Raw genomic sequence first — 15,920 nt, 5'->3', positions numbered from 1 at the left:
TTGTTTTTAAAACATATTCAAGGCAACAGATAATTTAATTATGCAATATGTTATATTTTCTACACTTGATCAGGTTAACTTATGTATTTAAAGTATAAAATAATATTAAAAAAAAATATTTTTATTTTTTTTTTAGGGGAAAAAATTGAAGTCTGGGGGACAATTTATCTGCTGAGGGGGAAAAAAATCCGAGGGGAAAGGGCCAATTTTTGGCGGGTCCCAAAGAAGGAAAAAAAGCCCTGAACTAAATCTGTTTTTTTGCAGTTCTTTAAATTTAAAAAAATGTAACTTCTTAAAAAAGGCAAAATTTTCATATTCTATTGTTTATAAGGACACATCTCAGCATATTTATGTTTGTCCAATCTGGACAACAACTGTAAGACTGCATGAGATTGTAAACCTGATAAAATACCTGTTAGCAGAAAACAGTGTCTAAAAAATTGTTGCACATGCACAAAGAGCGAGGGCCTTAAGTTAGCTAACTACAAACATATTTTTACTTGGCAAGCAGTACATACAACAGTTAGTTTGGTTTAAATAAACCTACATAAGCAGGCCTCATGACCATGGCTAGATTAATGACTTTTGAGGAGAATATACTGTTTTTATATTTGAGTTAATTACAAATCTGTTTAATGTATCATTTCAGGCTAAAGATGTTGAAATTACAAGAACAAAATCTCCAGCTGCAAAGCCAGATGTGTCCAAGTTGAAATTTGGCCATCACTTTTCAGATCACATGCTAGAAGTTGACTGGTCTGAATCTAAAGGATGGGAAAAGCCACGCATTTGTCCAATGAAGAATTTCCAGATTCACCCAGCAGCAAAGTGTCTGCATTATGCAGTAGAGGTACTAGATTTAACCCTTTCAGTGCGGTAACCGAATTTTGAAGGCCTTTGCAAACAGTTTGGATCCAGATGAGACGCCACAGAACGTGGCGTCTCATCAGGATCCAAACTGTTTGCTATTCCGATAATATTCTTTGAAAAAAATCGAAGAAAATGCTAAATTTAGAAATTCAGCAGAAGACATTTTAGCAGACGACAAATTTCCCAGCATGCAAAGGGTTAAAAAAATCAACATCAAACAAACTTGTATTGTTTTTTTAGTTAAATCAAACTATTATTGTAATTTAAAGGATGTCCAATGGTTGTATTTATATGTTTATGAGGTCCTTGTGAGGCTGCATAATGTGAGGACCAGGAGTTTGTCCCAGCATCTACTTATTTTGCTAACTAGACTCACAAAAGTTGAGAACTTTGAAGATTTCTGAAAAATGTTCAACTCTGATGTAGTCTTATATTGTTGGGTGAAGGGGGCACAGAACATGCAGGAACTCCACCTGTCTGATATGTTGAACACCAACTAAACTCACATGCTTCCAGGGACAAGCATTGCACCTACATTGCGAAGGTTACAAGCGTGTGTAATAACCACTGCGCTAACCGGACAGCCTGTTAGGATAACAATGTGATGAACACCAGTATGAGTTTCATTATTATCACATGTTTTAAATATGGTTTCTGGAAGGCGATTATGGCATGTCATTACTGACACCTCTTCTTAATCAAGGGTGGTCTACTCTAACAGCCTTTATTACAGAGACATGATTGTAGTATTTACCCTATGTGATATGAATGTTAATTTCTAATAAACTGTTAATGAAGATCTCAAACCTTGACAGGAAAGGCTCGAGTTGTAATCAATTAGAGAAGAGAACCCAAGATTATTGATTTCATTGTTGTTCTCCTATTGAGACAATTAGGGAGGTGTTGTTTGCGTCGGCATTAAACTGTGGTTATAATGATTAAATTGATCTTTTTTGTAGAAACTGTGAAAATGAAATTTACCAAAATAATGCAAGTACTAAGATGTTTTTGCTTTAACTGTTCGAAGATACATTTAATTTTAATCTCATAATTGAACATTGAATATTATGGATAATTTGTTTTATTTATCTGCAGATCTAACTTTTATAATTTTGAAAGTCGGATGTTAATTCACCATCCATATAATATTGGAAGTTGTAGTTTTCATATTGACGAAACTGGCGATTCATGTTTATGTTATTAAATCTTTTTTTTTAGAATGAATGTTAATATTTTTGGAAATTATGTGTTCATTTTGTTTTGCAATAAAGAGAAACAAAAAGTGTATATTTTTAAGTTTAACTAAAATTGAACCATAAAAGACCTAAAATGAAGAAGTCTCTAATACCCAACAATTAGATACCAAGTATGATATTGTTAAAAAGGGACTTTCCAGTTTCTCTTGAAATTCATTTAAAAACATTTTCCTGTTCTGTATTCTATTTATTACTTCATGACTTTCTGTGCAAGTAATACTTGCATTTTGATTATTAAATTAGTTCAGTGAATGATCGTCGTAAAAAAATGCTGTGTTTTTTTCAGTTGTTCGAGGGAATGAAGGCTTTCCGTGGTGTTGACAATCGGATTCGATTGTTCCGACCAATGGAAAACATGAAGAGAATGCTGACCAGCGCTGAGCGATCTGCTCTGCCAGTAAGATATTTATTTTTCAAGGTATCCTTAGATAAGTTTTACAATAACATTCATGCAGTTTGAGGATCTTTTGTGATGTCTTTTGAACTGACTGCCTAACTGTTAAAAGAGTATATTGAATTTGCTGTTTGTCAACTTGTATCTGGTATAATGGTAACATTTGTTTTTAGATGCATATGGATTCACATTTCTTATTTGAAGTTCAATGCCCCTGATCAGCAACGCATTATTTGGTTAATTGGTACACATGGGAATTGTTTGGAAAAAAATATATCTTCAATTCTTGTTATTGAATATCTGAGAATTTAGTCATGCAATAATGCTAATTGGGAAAACAATATGTATGGAAAATCGATTGTAGTTCAACGCAGGAATAAAAAAATGTTATAGGACATGGTGAGGTCTAAATAAACAGCTAAATTGAAATACTCTGAAACACTGCAAAAAAACTGAAACAAAAAGTAAAAATAAAAACATTAAAATAAATATAATAAATATATATTTTTATATCCCCAAGGTAATTTTGCACCATGTCCCTGTTTAAGCACTTTCATCATACACTGTTCTCTGTGAGCAGACTTTTGAAGGACGGGAGCTGGTGGAGTTGATAAAGAAGCTGATCTCGATAGATGTCGACTGGGTCCCCAAGGCATCTAAGGAGCAACCCAGCTCTCTCTATGTTCGACCTACCTATATTGCAACGGAAGTAAGGATGGGCTTCTCCTAGGGCTGTTGGTTGAATTTTGAAATTTTGATATCCCCCAGTCTATACTGGTGGACATATTGTTTTTGCCCTGCCTGATTGTTGGTTTGTTTGGTATGTTCAAACTTTAACATTGGCCATAACATTTGCCATATTGAAGATAGCAACTTAATATTTGGCATGCATGTGTATCTCATGGAGCTGCACATTTTGAGTGGTGAAAGATCAAGGTCATCCTTCAAGGTCAAAGGTCAAATATATTGGGGGGGGGGGGGGGGATATAGTGTTTCAAAAACACATCTTGTTTAAATTAATGTAACTCACAATCTTACAATCTTTACATTTAAATCAAATAACATGAGAATTGATCTGGCATGTTGTGTCTTGTTCATTTCACTTGCTCTTAAAATAAGAATTAAAATAATTTAATTATGAAAGTACCATATAAAATTGAGTGTATTGCTTACTTGACTATTGCACATATATTTAGTATATTTGTGTTTTGTGTTCAAGAACATTTACTGGTATTCAATGTTTTGTCTCTCAATTTTTATTTTAGCAAATGACTTGTAGACATCATATACTATGGTTTTTATACCAGTATATTATCTATTGCTTGCAGCCTACCTTGGGTGTAGCAATTTCAACGACTGCCAAACTGTTTGTTATTATTGGGCCTGTGGGCCCGTACTATGCCACGGGTTTGGCCCCTGTGAAGCTACTGGCTGACCCCCAATACGTGAGGTCCTGGCCTGGAGGCAGTGGGGGCTTCAAGATGGGCTGGTTAGTGGCACTTGTAGAATTGTGGTTTATTTGAGTCGTGTTCTGAGAAAACTGGGCATAATGCATGTGCGTAAAGTATCATCCCAGATTAGCCTGTGCAGACTGCACAGGCTTATCAGGGAAGACACTTCCCGTCTAAATTGGATTTTTGCTAAGGAGAGACTTCATTCAAACGAAAAATGTCATGAAAGCAGAAAGTGTTGTCCCTGATCAGCCTGTGTGGATTGCACAGGCTAATCTGGGACGACACTTTACCCACATGCATTATGCCCAGTTTTCTCTGAACTCGGCTCATTTAATTTTTCCGATTTGTATGTTTTAAAATTTAAAATAATGTAATATGTAATTTCTTGAAACAAACTTTATGTTGTACATAGTATTAAGTATGAAAAAGGACATGTACATACATTTTGTTCAGAGAAAGTTAAATTGTGATTCTTGTTTGTCTTTCAAGGAGTTATATTTGGTTGTATTATACTATACAAGAATTTAATGTCACTCTTCAAAGATTGACAGAGGCAAATAATATTGACCCTGCAATCTTTCAAAGCAAAAAGTTAAATGACAAAAATATTAATTTTAGAAAGTATTTCAATGTACATATTATCCAGTATGTTTGTATCTATCATATAAGAATCTTATCATATGTTGAATACTGTAGGCAAAATACATTTCACTATGCATTGAAAGGATCGAGTATCCCACAAGGTTTTGTGGTCTCAAAATTTGACAGGATAGCTCCTGATCAGTTCCTGCAAATGTGCAGGCTGGGCTGGAGGTATTCTGGCAACTTGTGGCTTAATATTATTATGCCCCCCTTCGAAGAAGTGGGGGTATATTGCTTTGCTCATGTCGGTCTGTGGGTCGGTCTGTCGGTCCGTCCACCAGATGGTTGTCAGACGATAACTCAAGAACGCTTGGGCCTAGGATCATGAAACTTCATAGGTACATTGATCATGACTCGCAGATAACCCCAAGGGATTTTGAGGTCACTAGGTCAAAGGTCAAGGTCACGGTGACCCGAAATAGTAAAATGGTTTCCGGATAACTCAAGAACGCATATGCTTAGGATCATGAAACTTCATAGGTAGATTGATCATGACTTGCAGATGACCCTGACTGATTTTGAGGTCACAAGGTCAAAGGTCATTGTCACGGTGACCCGAAATAGTAAAATGATTTTCGGATGATAACTCAAGAACGCTTCTGTCTAGGATCATGACACTTCATAGGTACATTGATCGTGACCCGCAGATGACCCCTATTGATTTTCAGGTCACTAGGTCAAAGATCAAGGTCACAGTGACAAAAATCGTATTCACACAATGGCTGCCACTACAACGGACAGCCCATATGGCGGGCATGCATGTTTTACAAACAGCCCTTGTCCATTTGCGGATGATGCTGGTTATATAGATTTCAATATTTATAATGTCCATATTGCACACTAATTATAAACAAATACACAGGTAAATTATTGTTTGTGAACAAACCAAAAATCTTTCCAGCAAAAAAAGAAATTATGTACATAGTTAGCTATACACATTTCTTATGGCCTTTACATGTTGCGATACAAAAGTACTGAAAAAAAGGTGTAAGGTTTCAAATGCCCACCTGGTAAGCTTTTGGCTATGGATAAATTTATAACGAGAGGGCTCTTGGTTTTCCAGTAATTATGCGCCAACATTGTACACGCAGACAATAGCTGCAAGTCATGGTTGCCAGCAGGTGCTTTGGTTGTTCGGAGATGACCATCAGCTTACAGAGGTTGGAGCCATGAACCTGTTCACCTTCTGGGTCAACGAACATGGAGGTCAAGAGTTACAGCTCACAATGGCTGAATACTTTTTTTAGCCAGATTTACTGTAGACAGGGGTGTGATTTTGTCTCCTCTCAGCTGATTTCCTCTCTTTGAATGCTTTTAAGATAATTTGACTATTACATTACTATAATCTGCATATAGTGAACTTTTTTGAGCCCCTTTTGTCTGCAGTGTGCATACAACAAACACATTTACCTTGTTAACACTCTAGAGGCCACATTTACCTTCAGATCTTCATGAAACTTGGTTAGTAGTATGTCCCAATTATTACTTGGCTAAGTTTGAAACTTGCTCAATTGCGGTCAAAACTAGGTAACTAGGTCAACTTTAATAAATGGTTGTTAATTATCTAGAAAACACATTTATAATCCAATCTTGATGAAACTTAGTCACACCATTTGTTCTTATCTGGTACCAAGTTTCAAAATGGTTCTGGTTCCTTGAAAAACATTGCAAAACAGGGGACAAGGACCATATATGACTATAGTAAAACCTTGTTAAAACTCTATAAGTAACATTAATTGTCCAATCTTTATGAAACTTGGTCACAATATTTAGTTCTTATGATATCTCAGCCTTTCATTACTATACGAGACAATTTCTAATAAGCTTTGTTGTTGGCCACCAGGAGGGACAGTTTTCCTTCTTTGGATATTGCAAATAGTATATAGTCCTCTAACAAACATTTGTAGACAGGTATGGTTTATTATTTTTTTCCAAACTGAGGGCTAATTATTCAAATTATTGCATTCATGTGTTGATAAGTATTGCATTCATGTGTTGATAAGGTGGTCCTATGCCAAACGTTTTGGATGAACTGTTATGACCAGGATGGTCGCTTGAGCTTAGATGATATTCTTTTATTTTACATACTAAATATCAAACTTCCATACTTTTTCTCAAACCTGGATGTGGGAGGTCAATATATTTAGTTGGATTCTATAAATAATTCACAAGTGACCTCTGGAATCTTGTATAGGCAGCCTCTTTGCAGAAGATACAGGACTGGCTTAATAGGTTATCCCCCTGAAATAAATCTAAGGTTTTAATATGTACATACACATTCTCTGTCGGAAATATTTTCAATTATCAAAAGATTGTCATAATTATTTGCTGAGAAATTAAATATTTGTTGAATATAATACTTTTATTCTTCTGCAGTACACCTTTGGTTCTGTTGTTCATAGGTGGGTAATATCGTCCCCTCCCCGCGAAAATGGCCAAACTCAATATTTACAAGTTTTTAGGAGAAGGAAAAAACTTCTTTTCTTTTTTAAATTACAGAATGAAGCTAAAACTTTGCATAATAACTTTTAAATATCCCTTCATGTTTCATAATGTTTAAAGTGACGTGTGACATTTTCTGTTGTCAATATGAGGAAATTGTCTAACTCGAGCTATGACTCAAGCTTTTCTCATATTTGTTCATCCGCCGCTGACTTTTTTACAATTTACTTTGGAAATTTTCGCACACATTTACATGGGTATAACTTTGTAAGCCGATTGGATAGGACCTTGGAATTCTTCGCGGGAGAAGCAGGCCGTTTTTACCACTGCGAAAATGTCAAAATCCGTTTTCGTGCCAAAACTGAGGTTGGCCATTTTCGCCGGGAGGGGACGATTTTTCATATAAGGCCGGAGTAGATCCTGACCTACTTGCGCCATTTTGAAGTCTGTATAGGAGCTACACTGTTTCAAAAGGTTTCATGTTCTCATAAACAGACAGGGTAGCTTCTGACCAGCCTGTGCAAAATGTAAGGCTGGCCTGGAGCTACACTGGCCACATATTGCATAAGACACATTTTCGCATTACATAGGTCAAACCTGAAGCCTGGTGTTTGCATTTAAGTATCACAACCATAGTAGAAACTGCCGTAGTTGTGTCTCCAAAATGAAATCGACAGCTTTTCAACTTTTAGATGTTTTAATTTAATTTCATCTGAAAAGATTTGATAGTAAAAAAATAATCTCTTAGTATTATTTATGATGTTTCTTATTGCTTTATTTCTTAATTTAGAAAAGGAGTTAGTGACTGCTCCCCTAGACGGGCTTGTATTGCCAGGAGTCACGCGGAAAAGTCTCTTAGAGCTCAGTAAAAAATGGGTAAATTTTTTAATGTTATTTTGTTGTGGTTGTTAATAAAGAACTGCAAGGAAATAATCCAAAATGTGTGACATTGAAATCAGGTTGTTTTTGTTGCTAATGACAAGCTTGGAGTTCAAAGTATAATCTCTCTTCAAGTGAACATTTTAGAAGAAATTTCATGTGTACATTTTATGAATTAAAGGATATTAGTTTGTTTCAATATACAATGTTTTTTCGATTTTAATTCTATCAGCGATCAGAGAAATAAATATTTTCATGAGTGGCACATATGAATTTTTTATGATCAATGTTTGAATACACTCAAGAATCACAAAATAAAAAAAACAACATGTTTATTTAGTGCTTTTAAATTATAACAGTGTAAAAATGAATAATTTTATGAGAATAACATAAAACTTACAATCTCATTTCACAGTAAAAAAGTGACAATTACTAAAAAAAAACAGTTTGAAACCATGTATAACCGTTTTTAAATCACCATATACAGCATATAGTATACCATGTTGAATATAAGTACTGGTATACCCTTGTGAATAAATTAAATATACTGGTAAATTTATGTACCAGTAAACAGTTATCAGTGTGTGTTATAGATAAATAGTATTTCCTTTTTATGCCTCCAAAGGAGGGCATATAGTGATCGGACCATCCGTCCGTCTGTCCTTCAGTCATTCTTTGCATTTAGGTTTCACATTAAGGTTTCGAAAAATGCTCATAACTTCTGTGTCCCTTCACATAGCAACTTGATATTTGGCATGCTTGTGTATCTCATGCAGCTGCACATTTTGAGTGGTAAAAGGTCAATGTCATACTTCAAGGTCAAAGGTAAAAAAACATGTATCAAAGCGGCGCAGTTGGGGGCATTGTGTTTTTGACAAACACATCTCTTGTTGTAAGTATGTTGCTGCATCAGGCATTTACATGTTTGAATCTATATAGTGAATAGTCAAGTTGTATGCATTGTAGTTAGTAAATGTTTAACCCTTTACCACTTAGATACATATTTTTACGCATTTGTAGTCCCTTAAAAAATTTAATTTAATTAAAGGCCTTTCTTACTGTATTCAAGTATTAAAGGCTTCATTTCCAAACCTAGAGTAACTCGCAGGCTGTTCTGGTTTTATGCTGTTTGTACATAGCCATTTTGACTTTGCTTCTGAAATGTTTAAGTACTCTGTAATAATCACTCAGGCTTCATTAAGTGACATGACAGGTATGTACAATTCCAGGGAGAATTTAAAGTGACTGAGAGAAAATACACGATGAAGGAGGTCACCAAAGCACTCAATGAAAATAGGGTGAGACCGCAATTTAGATAATGTTTAACATTATATATTAGGATAATTATTGTTATGCTTATACTTTCATCTCAATAAATGTATTATATTTGTTTATTGATTGCCACTGTTCATGCTGAATCCCCCCTCTTTTCTTCTTAAAGGTTTAAAATATATCTAAATTTTGCATATAATTGCATATATTTACCCCCAGCACAAAAGCATGTCTGTTGTTCTTTATTACTTCTTCTGTAGCTCCTCGAAATGTTTGGTGCTGGGACAGCATGCGTTGTGAGTCCAATAGACGGATTGTTCTACAAGAATGAAATGCTGAAGATACCAACCATGAACAATCCGGCAGTGACCAATAGATGCATGAAAGAGCTCCTTGATATACAGGTATAAATGCTATTTGGGCTTAATGCATGTGAATAAAGTATCACCTTACATTAGCCTGTACAGTAAACACAGTATAATAGCACGTTCTGCTTTTCTGGAATTGTTCGTTTAAAGATTGGTATCTTTTAAAGAAAAATCCAGTCTAGTGGGAAAGTATTATCCCTGGTAAGCCCTTGCAGATTGTTCAGGCAAATCTGCAATGATACCTTACACACCTGCATAAAGCTTGGTTTTCCCAGAAATAAAATATTATAAGAGTAGGATAAAGACATGCTTTATTAAGCAAGTTTTTCATGCAGAGAGACATGCAAAGTGTTTTAGCATTTATAACTCAATTTGAATGCCCAAAATTGAAGGCATATACTTATGCCATAGTCCACTTGTCCATAGTTATGCCATAGTCCACTTGTCCATAGTTATGCCATAGTCCACTTGTCCATAGTTATGCCATAGTCCACTTGTCCTTCTGATCAGCAGTCTGTGCAGCTTTTTTGTGGGTATGATAAACACGGAAGTAGAAAAGGTATTCAATGAAACTTCATAAGCTTATAATAGGCATTATGGGTAAGTGCACAGTATAAAAACCATAACCTTTTTATCAGGATTTACAGATTTCTGGAATTCTTGTCATTGCTTATGCCCTGTTTAATTTCTGAATGATTGGTTAAATGTTGTTCAATTTAAAGTATAGGTGAACATGTAACTTAAAGAATTAAAGGAGTTTCTTCATGGAACAATACAATATATATTTCTAGATTTTTATATACATGTACTTCCAATTACTGCTGTCACCTATGTGAAACAACATGCCACACTGATCCATATTTAATGTGTCAACCAACAAAGCAAAAAAAAAACAATGACCCAGTTCTTTGCTGTTATAAACAATGATTGGCTTTGACCATTGACACTTTTGTTTTACATTTGTTTTATTTGCAAAGTTTACTTTAAATAAAAGGTTTGTATATTAAATTGGGATTTGGTAGGTTGGCAGGCAGGCTATAGAGTTGCATCAAATAGGTCGAAATATTTAGTTAACATTGATGATCTTGATCAAACTTTACATTTAGAAAGCTTGCATAGAGACCTTACTCTGAAGTATAAAAGGTCGTGGTGGGTTATTGGATATGGTGTCCACCTTGCAACCAAGAGATCACGGGTTTGATCCCCACTGTGGGAGTGCTCTCGAGATCTCCCATATAGACACCAAGCGCTGGTTCTAGTCCCTGGAAAGGGTCTTGAGAGCATTTCAAATAAGCCTCAGGCTTTTGATACATTAAAGCTAAAATAAACAGGATTAAACTAACTCTGGATTATATTTGGGGCCAGTGATGTGAGGGTCAATTTAAATGTTTCTAAAAATATCAAAACAGCTTCTGCTTGATTTCTTCACCCGGGATTAAAGTAATACTCAGAATCCATGAATTGGGGCTATTCAAAGTCACTGTTACTTAAAATAGACAAATGATATGTGCATAAAAACTTAAGTTTTGAGGTATAGTGCTAAAATTAAAAGGGTAGGCAATTAACATGTGGCTGGTCTGGTTAAGTTCAAGGTCACTGTGACTAAAAGTGACTAAAAGTAGAGAAAATATAATAGTTTTTTCTCAATATCTTGAGTTTTAATGGAGGTTTTGTGCTACAGTGACCTTGACCTTGATCTAACTGGTCCCAAGTGTAATCTTTATCAAGGACTGCATGTAATTTACCTGCCTATTCACAAAATATGGTGTGCAGGCAGACATACCTGGAAGCCTTTTCTGGTACAATCCCTAACTTTACCAGGGAATAATCTAGAATTTACTATCTATGGGTCCCTGAACTCGCAGATTTTAGACCAATGAGTCCCAGACCAAAATTAATGAGTCCACCTTGAAAAAGAATGGGTCCCAAATTTTGAAAGATACCAAGTAGTGAAGAAAATATGTCTTAATCACACTAGCTCAATAACTATACTTGCATTAAACTTTTAATAATATCAAAAACTTGTTGAAACCAACAAAAAAAACAAATTCAGAGTTATCACTATCTTGTTTGCCTTCACATAGGCTATAACATTATCTGTTACATGAATGTAATCTGTTATAACTTTTCAACTTGATTCAAATCGATGATAATATTATTGTTAACATCCGAATTGCGAGCTTGATAATATTATTGTTAACGTCCAAATTGCGAGCTGTTTACCTACCATTATTAAAGTTTAGATTTGTTTGTTTTGGATAATTAAGCTTCAACACCTTATTTCGGAGGCATTTTTTCTTTATTATTTATGACTAAGTTACACAAAGTTAAAGCAGGTTTTCATCAGGGGACTCGTGAAAATATCATAACACCTTCTATTTTTAATGGTCAATTCTAATTGGTTCGTATTATACATCAGCGGCTCGACTAGAGCCAATCAAAAGACTTGCTGGAGTCTTCAAGCCTCATTCGGTTAAACTAAGCCCTCATTGCTACACTTTTGACTTGTACACAAGATGGTTCGTACCTATCAGGATTCGCGTATGCGTTAACGGATACAGTTCAGCAATGCGTCCACTGAGTCCGAGTGAACGCACATATTTTAAAACGATGCGTCTATTTCGATATTTGTGCGTTATAGACGCGGGACGCACATGTAGATTATTCCCTGCTTTACTGACCAAAATTAAGTGGATTTTATAAACCAAACGTAGCCATAAAAATAAGTTCCTATGCATGGGTACTTTGATAAAATAAGTCGGATAAAGGCGTAGACCTAATGGAGAGTATTTGAACATATTGTCTGTAAACATGGATTTTAGAGCGTACTTCAAACATGGAAGCAGTCAAAAAGAGACAGATTAGCTGACACATGTTGAAATATTGTATTACCGGTATATCAAATGTGTCTTGTTCTGTGAACATTGGGCAAAATGCATGTGCGTAAAGTGTCATTCCAGATTAGCCTGTGCAGTCTGGCTAATCAGGGACAACACTTACCGCTTAAATGGTATTTTTTCGTTTAAAGGAAGTCCCTTTTTACCGAATTTCTAGTTAAAGCAGAAAGTGTCGTCCCTGATTAGCCTGTGCGAACTGCACAAGCTAATCTGGGACGACACTTTACGCTCATGCATTATGCCCAGTTTTCTAAGAACACAACACTTATCAAATCATGCGCATAAACAATTGCGTCTTGTTAAAAGTTATATATTTGGTCTATTTGAGAATCTCTTATATCATTTATCTCTATTATCCTACTCCTATACATTTTAGGACACGTGCCGTCTCCAAAATATTGGTAAAAAGGCCGCCATATTTTCTAAAAAGTCCTGAATTACACAAGAATAGAAGAATATGTAATTTTACATGAAATAATAAGTATTTTTTTTTTATAGAAATGCTACAATGCTTACGTTCTACACTTACATATGATGTTTGAACGTTCCTAAGAAATACCTCCCAGGTCCTCATATATTGATTCTCATGGCTTATTGACCTTTGACGCTTCCAGATACACACGCCTGTATACCGATATATCCAGCATTATTTTCAATTCTCATTACAGTATGGCAGGACGCCAAGTGACTGGGTGGAGCTTGTAGAGTGAGGCAGATAATAGCTAGGCATTCCAAGAGGGCTTGCAGAAATAGTTTAATTGTGTTGATTTACATGTAATTACCAAAATCTTTGTGATAGAAGTATTAAATTCGTTTGCTGGTATTGAAACTTAAATGTGTTTTTCTTTCTTGTAAATATGTTTTGCAGTTCCTTTTTCATGATTTTTACATTTTTTTATGTGAGATTTTGAACAGTTTTTATTCATATCACTTGGATTTTGTGAAGGCACAAATGCAAATACCTGCAGTTGGTTATGGTACATTTTTAATTGTATAAATGATGTCTAAAGCAAGTTCTAAATGATTATTTTCTGAAATTTTAACACATCAATACCCATTATTATGCCCCCCCCCCCCCTTTGAAGAAGAGGGGGTATATTGCTTTGCTCATGTCGGTCGGTCAGTCGGTAGGTCGGTCGGTCGGTCCACCAGGTGGTTGTCAGACAATAATTCAAGAACGCTTGGGCCTAGAATCATGAAACTTCATAGGTACATTGATCATGACTTGCAGATGACCCCTATTGATTTTGAGGTCACTAGGTCAAAGGTCAAGGTCACGGTGACCCAATAGTAAAATGGTTTCCGGATGATAACTCAAGAACGCATACGCCTAGGATCATGAAACTTCATGGGTAGATTGATCATGACTCGCAGATGACCCCTATTGATTTTGAGGTCACTAGGTCAAAGGTCACGGTGACCCGAAATAGTAAAATGGTTTCCGGATGATAACTCAAGAACGCATACGCCTAGGATCATGAAACTTCATGGGTAGATTGATCATGGCTCGCAGATGACCTCTATTGATTTTGAGGTCACTAGGTCAAAGGTCAAGGTCATGGTGACCCGAAATAGTAAAATGATTTTCAGATAATTCAAGAACGCATATGCCTAGGATCATGAAACTTTATAGGTAGATTGATCATGACTCGCAGATGACCCCTATTGATTTTCAGGTCACTAGGTCAAAGGTCAAGGTCACGGTGACCTGAAATAGTAAAATGATTTTTCGGATGATAACTCAAGAACGCATATGTCTAGGATCATGAAACTTCATAGGTAGATTGATCATGACTCGCAGATAACCCCTATTGATTTTGAGGTCACAAGGTTAAAGGTCAAGGTCACGATGACCCAAAATAGTATAATGATTTTCGGATGATAACTAAAGAACGCTTTTGCCTAGGATCATGACACTTCATAGGTACATTGATCGTGACTTGCAGATGACCCCTATTGATTTTCAGGTCACTAGGTCAAAGGTCAAGGTCACAGTGTCAAAAGTCATATTCACACAATGGCTGCCAGTACAACGGACAGCCCATATGGGGGGCATGCATGTTTTACAAACAGCCCTTGTTTTAACATTTAGGTTTATATGTTTAAACCACTTGCTAAAAGGCCCTAGAAATGGCTTGCACATTGTTTTGGACTTTTTAGAAACCTTGTTGTTTTGTATTTTGTTTATATTCAGATTTGTCTTGTTATAAGAAATTCTTTTTCAGGATTTATGGTTTATGATACTTAACTAATCTCGTTATGCCATACTGTTGTATGTGTCGTTTAAATCTCGTTTTTATTTATTCATGTATGTACGCATGTACATCATAAAGCTTTTGTTATGTCCCCCACTATAGTAGTGGGGGACATATTGTTTTTGCCCTGTCTGTTGGTTGGTTGGTTGGTCTGTTGGTTTGCGCCAACTTTAACATTTGCAATAACTTTTGCAATATTGAATATAGCAACTTGATATTTGGCATGCATATGTACCGGTATCTCATGGAGCTGCACATTTTGAGTGGTGAAAGGTCAAGGTCATCCTTCAATGTCAAAGGTCAAATATATGGGTCAAAATCGCTCATTTAATGTACACTTGCAATATTTCAATATTCAAGATAGCAACTTGACATTTGGCATGCATGTGTATCTCATGGAGCTGCACATTTTGAGTGGTGAAAGGTCAAGGTCATCCTTCATGGTCAAATATATGGGTCAAAATTGCTCATGTAATGTCACTTCTGCAATATTGAAGCTAGCAATTTTATATTTGACATGCATGTGTATCTCATGGAGCTGCACATTTTGAGTGGTGAAGGGTCATCCTTCAAGGTCAAACGTCATATACGGGGACATAGTGTTTCACAAACACATCTTGTTTTTAACTTGTCTTTACATACTGGGTAGATCTCTCGAAAAATATGTAGTTCCACAATTTTGTGCATATCATTTCTGTATCTGAATGGCTAAGTTTTTGTTACCTTTAGACATGTAACTTTTCAGTACGGATTTTTTAATGCTCCTGAAATTAAAATTGTGTTGTTGTTTTCTTATGTATAACCTTGTGTAAAAATTGAATGGAATAACATTCAATTTAGATTAAAATAAAAGAAAAATAACTCGTAGTTGCTGTTTAGTTATTTTCACACGAACTTGAGTCGCTTTCTAAGAAAACTGGGCATAAAGCATGTGCGTAAAGTTTCGTCCCAGATTAGCCTGTGTAGTCCACACAGGCTAATTAGGGGCGACAATTTCCGCCTAAATTAGATTTTTGCAAAAAAGAGACTTCATTTAAACGAAAAATGTAATAAAAGCAGAAAGTGTCGTCCCTGATTAGCCTGTGCAGACTGCACAGGCTAATCTGGGACAACACTTTACTCACATGCATTATGCCAAGTTTTCTCAGTACGTGATGCGTTAATACTTATACTCAAACAAGTATCCTGTTT

General features: G+C 35.6%; 1 protein-coding gene across 2 annotated transcripts in view; it reads left to right on the top strand.

Annotated features, from left to right (window-relative positions):
- The window catches only part of LOC127877573 (branched-chain-amino-acid aminotransferase, cytosolic-like), a 32,512-nt gene extending 16,916 nt beyond the window's left edge, over nt 1-15,596 (top strand). For both annotated transcript variants that reach the window (XM_052423550.1, XM_052423549.1), the window contains exons 3-11: nt 650-850; nt 2,413-2,523; nt 3,101-3,229; nt 3,849-4,009; nt 5,680-5,822; nt 7,849-7,934; nt 9,167-9,235; nt 9,470-9,613; nt 13,143-15,596. In XM_052423550.1, the coding sequence (XP_052279510.1) occupies nt 740-850; nt 2,413-2,523; nt 3,101-3,229; nt 3,849-4,009; nt 5,680-5,822; nt 7,849-7,934; nt 9,167-9,235; nt 9,470-9,613; nt 13,143-13,184 (996 nt within the window). In that variant the 5' untranslated portion in view covers nt 650-739 and the 3' untranslated portion in view covers nt 13,185-15,596. The remainder of the gene's footprint in view (nt 1-649; nt 851-2,412; nt 2,524-3,100; nt 3,230-3,848; nt 4,010-5,679; nt 5,823-7,848; nt 7,935-9,166; nt 9,236-9,469; nt 9,614-13,142) is intronic.
- Nucleotides 15,597-15,920: the final 324 nt, after the last annotated feature.

This window comes from Dreissena polymorpha, chromosome 4 (assembly GCF_020536995.1).
Source record: "Dreissena polymorpha isolate Duluth1 chromosome 4, UMN_Dpol_1.0, whole genome shotgun sequence".
NCBI classification, from domain to species: Eukaryota; Metazoa; Mollusca; class Bivalvia; order Myida; family Dreissenidae; genus Dreissena; species Dreissena polymorpha.
The sequence above is the reverse complement of the archived record's forward strand: the minus strand, read 5'-3'. Positions and strand labels throughout refer to the sequence as shown.